The sequence below is a fragment of the Cetorhinus maximus genome, chromosome 23 (assembly GCF_964194155.1).
Source record: "Cetorhinus maximus chromosome 23, sCetMax3.hap1.1, whole genome shotgun sequence".
Lineage (NCBI taxonomy): Eukaryota > Metazoa > Chordata > Chondrichthyes > Lamniformes > Cetorhinidae > Cetorhinus > Cetorhinus maximus.
The window spans coordinates 13001067-13004198 of NC_135901.1; the positions used below are offsets into that span (position 1 = coordinate 13001067).

Sequence of the window (3132 nt, forward strand, 5' to 3'; positions counted from 1 at the left end):
CCAGGCATGGCAGGTTCCCTCCTGAAGGGCATTACTGATCTAGTTGGGTTTTTATTACAATCCAGCAGCTTTTATGGCCACTTTTTGCTAGTGCCACAAATTGCCAGATTCATTCAGCTCAATTTCACAACCTGTTTTTGTGGGTTCTCTCTCACACTTTTTTCTATTTTAAATCCATTTCACAGGGTATTAGAAGGGAAGGATTTTCAGTCAGGGAACTCAAATCAAACATCATATCAGGATCTGACAGAGTCACCCAATTTATCGTAACCTGAATATTATCAGACTTTGAAATGGTAGGAAAAAACACCGTTCACAGTGGGGAGAGACAGTGGAAATATGGGGACTGTGGAAAGGGATTCATAACCCCGTCTTTGCTGGAAATTCATTGACGCATTCACACTGGGCAGAGGCCGTTCACCTGCTCCGAGTGTGGGAAGGGATTTACTCAGTCATCCAACCTGCTGACACACCAGCGGGTTCACACTGGGGAGAGGCCATTTACCTGCTCTGAGTGTGGGAAGGGTTTCTCTGTTAAATCTCACCTGCTGACACACCGACGTACTCACACTGGGGAGAGGCCATTCACCTGCTTTGAGTGTGGGAAGGGATTTACTCAGTCATCTAGCCTGCTGACGCACCGGCGAATTCACACTGGGGAGAGACCGTTCAGCTGCTCTCACTGCGGCACTAGATTCAGGCGATCAGATGAACTCACTGTACACCAGCGCACTCACACTGGGGAGAGACCGTTTACCTGCATGGGTTGTGGGAAGGGATTCACTCGCTCATCCGTCCTGCTGATACACCAGCGACTTCACACTGCAGAGAGGCCGTTCACCTGCTCTGACTGTGGGAAGGGATTCACTCAGTCATCCAGCCTGCTGTCACACCAGCGAGTGCACAGTGGAGGGAGACCTTTCATCTGCTCCAAGTGTGGGAAGGGATTCACTCGGTCACCTGGCCTGATAAAACACCAGCGAGTTCATGAGTAACAACAGTGATTGAATTTTGATGTTAACCACATACAAGACTATGTGACAATAAACTCTGTTCATTGGGGTCTGTTTCTGCTGATGTTAATAAACTCCAGCCCAGTTATGGCACCTCCCCCTCCCCCAACAGGGCCATCTATTACTTGTTTCTATGTTGTTCTTTCACAGAATGCTGACTCTTGTCCTGCTCTTCACACATTCTGCTTTCTTACCTTTGTGCCACTATCAACACGTTCTTTAGTCTTTACCACTGCAATTAACACTCCCTTTGTCTTTTGTCCATGACATATTTGTCTATCTCTCCTTAGTCTCCACCTGTCGCTGACCTATCTTGCTTTACTTGATCCAGCCCCCTTAAACAGTATAAATTCCATCACATTTCAACTTCTCTTTAGCTCTAAAGAAGTCATGTGGACTTGAAACATTAAGTCTGTTTCTCTCTACACAGACGCTGTCAGACCTGCTGACCATTTCCAGCATTTCCAGTTTTTATTATGGCAGTTAAATTGCTGATATAAGTCAAATAAATCATGTTGTGTTAAGTACACAGTGTATTGAGTCTCTTTTTAATATCTCTAACACAAGTTAGATCCTTTTGAAGGGTTTTCACTCTCCCCTGTCTCCCCCATCCTCCCCTCCAACAACAAATGTGAGGAGCTCATGGAGCTTCTTTGTCACTAAGATTGAGATAATCCGATCAGTTGCCTCTGCTGCTTCCCTCCCTTCCACTAGCCCACCTGGCCCAGCTGTCTCTGAAGATTTCCATTGTCCTAGCCCTGACTTGCAACTTTCTCTTGTTTCTTTCTGTTCTATCATACCTGATTTCTCCATGGTGCAAGTTTCTTTGTGTCTCTCCAGGTTGGATGATCGGAGCCTTGTCCACACACAACTTATGTGTGGTTTCTCCACACTTTGATTGTTGTGGTTTTTTCAGGCTGTGAAACTGGTTAAAGCTCTTTCCACACAGTTCACTGAAAGACTCACTTTGATTCGCGTGTCTCGGTACTTTTCCAATTTCAATGATAATTTAAATGCACAGGCAAAACAAACAATTATTTCTCCTTCAAAAACAAAAACATCTGGAAAACTCAGCAGGTCTGACACCATCTGCGGAGAGGAATACAGTTAACATTTCGAGTCCGTATGACTCTTCATCAGAAAAGTCAAACGGACTCAAAACATTAACTGTATTCCTCTCCACAGATTCTGTCAGACCTGCTGAGTTTTTCCAGCTATTTTTGTTTTTGTTTCAGATTTCCAGCAACTGCAGTATTTTGCTTTTATCTAATTATTTTTCCTTCCCTAATTGGAAGCTGACCGTATATGAATGAAGTGATTGCATAAGATCTTGTTGAGATTTTTGGTTTGAGTTTCCTGCCTGCAAATCCTCCCCTTCTAACCCCATGTAAATGGAGTTTACAGAAGTTATCACTGTAAATACAGTATAGAAATTCAGAACAGACAATTCTAGTTTCTATGGAACATTTCTCCCCCTCCCCTTTCATTCCCACAATTCTATAAATCTCTGTCCCACACACTCCTCTCCCTCTCTGCTCATTGTTCCAGATTCAGTGTCCAGTCTCCAACTTATTCTTTTCTCCTCTCCAGATTCTCTCTCCTCTTGTCCTCAAACTGGTGACTCAGGCTGTGGATCAATCCCACTCCTTCAATCTAATTCCACCAAATAATGCAGCTCACAACAACAAATCATCTTTAATGTTTTACACGGGGCACTGGAATTTTAGACAAATCAGTTTTCAAAATGATGCGGAATTTCAGCCAATCAGGGAGGTCCAGGCTCAGCCCCGCCCCCTCATTCACTCCGATTGGTTAGAGGATCAGCCGCTCCCTTGTTTGGTCTTCCGCTCCTGCCTCCTCTCCTATTGGGCCGGAGCTGCCTTCAATCAGCCGGGCATTGTGAGATGCCAGGTGAGAGGTCACTGTCGGGAGCGGGTTAATAAACCCCAGGCGGGGTTTCCAAATCCCAAGTGCGGCCCCAGAGCCGAATATTAAACAATGAACATTCTCCACTCTCACTATCCGCCGCTTCCGGCTTCTCTCCGGGAACAACCTCAAACAAAGAGACCAGGACCCTCCGAGCATGCGCGGTCCACCCGGCCAACCCGCGGCAGATAGA

The 3132-nt window shown here is 45.6% G+C and overlaps 1 protein-coding gene across 1 annotated transcript; it reads left to right on the forward strand.

The window, feature by feature from the left end:
• Positions 1 to 392: 392 nt before the first annotated feature.
• On the forward strand, positions 393 to 1363 carry LOC144697815 (uncharacterized; the record flags this gene model as incomplete). Its single annotated transcript, XM_078569799.1, has 1 exon — positions 393 to 1363. A coding segment is annotated over one exon (603 nt), but the record flags the coding sequence as incomplete, so codon positions are not given.
• Positions 1364 to 3132: the final 1769 nt, after the last annotated feature.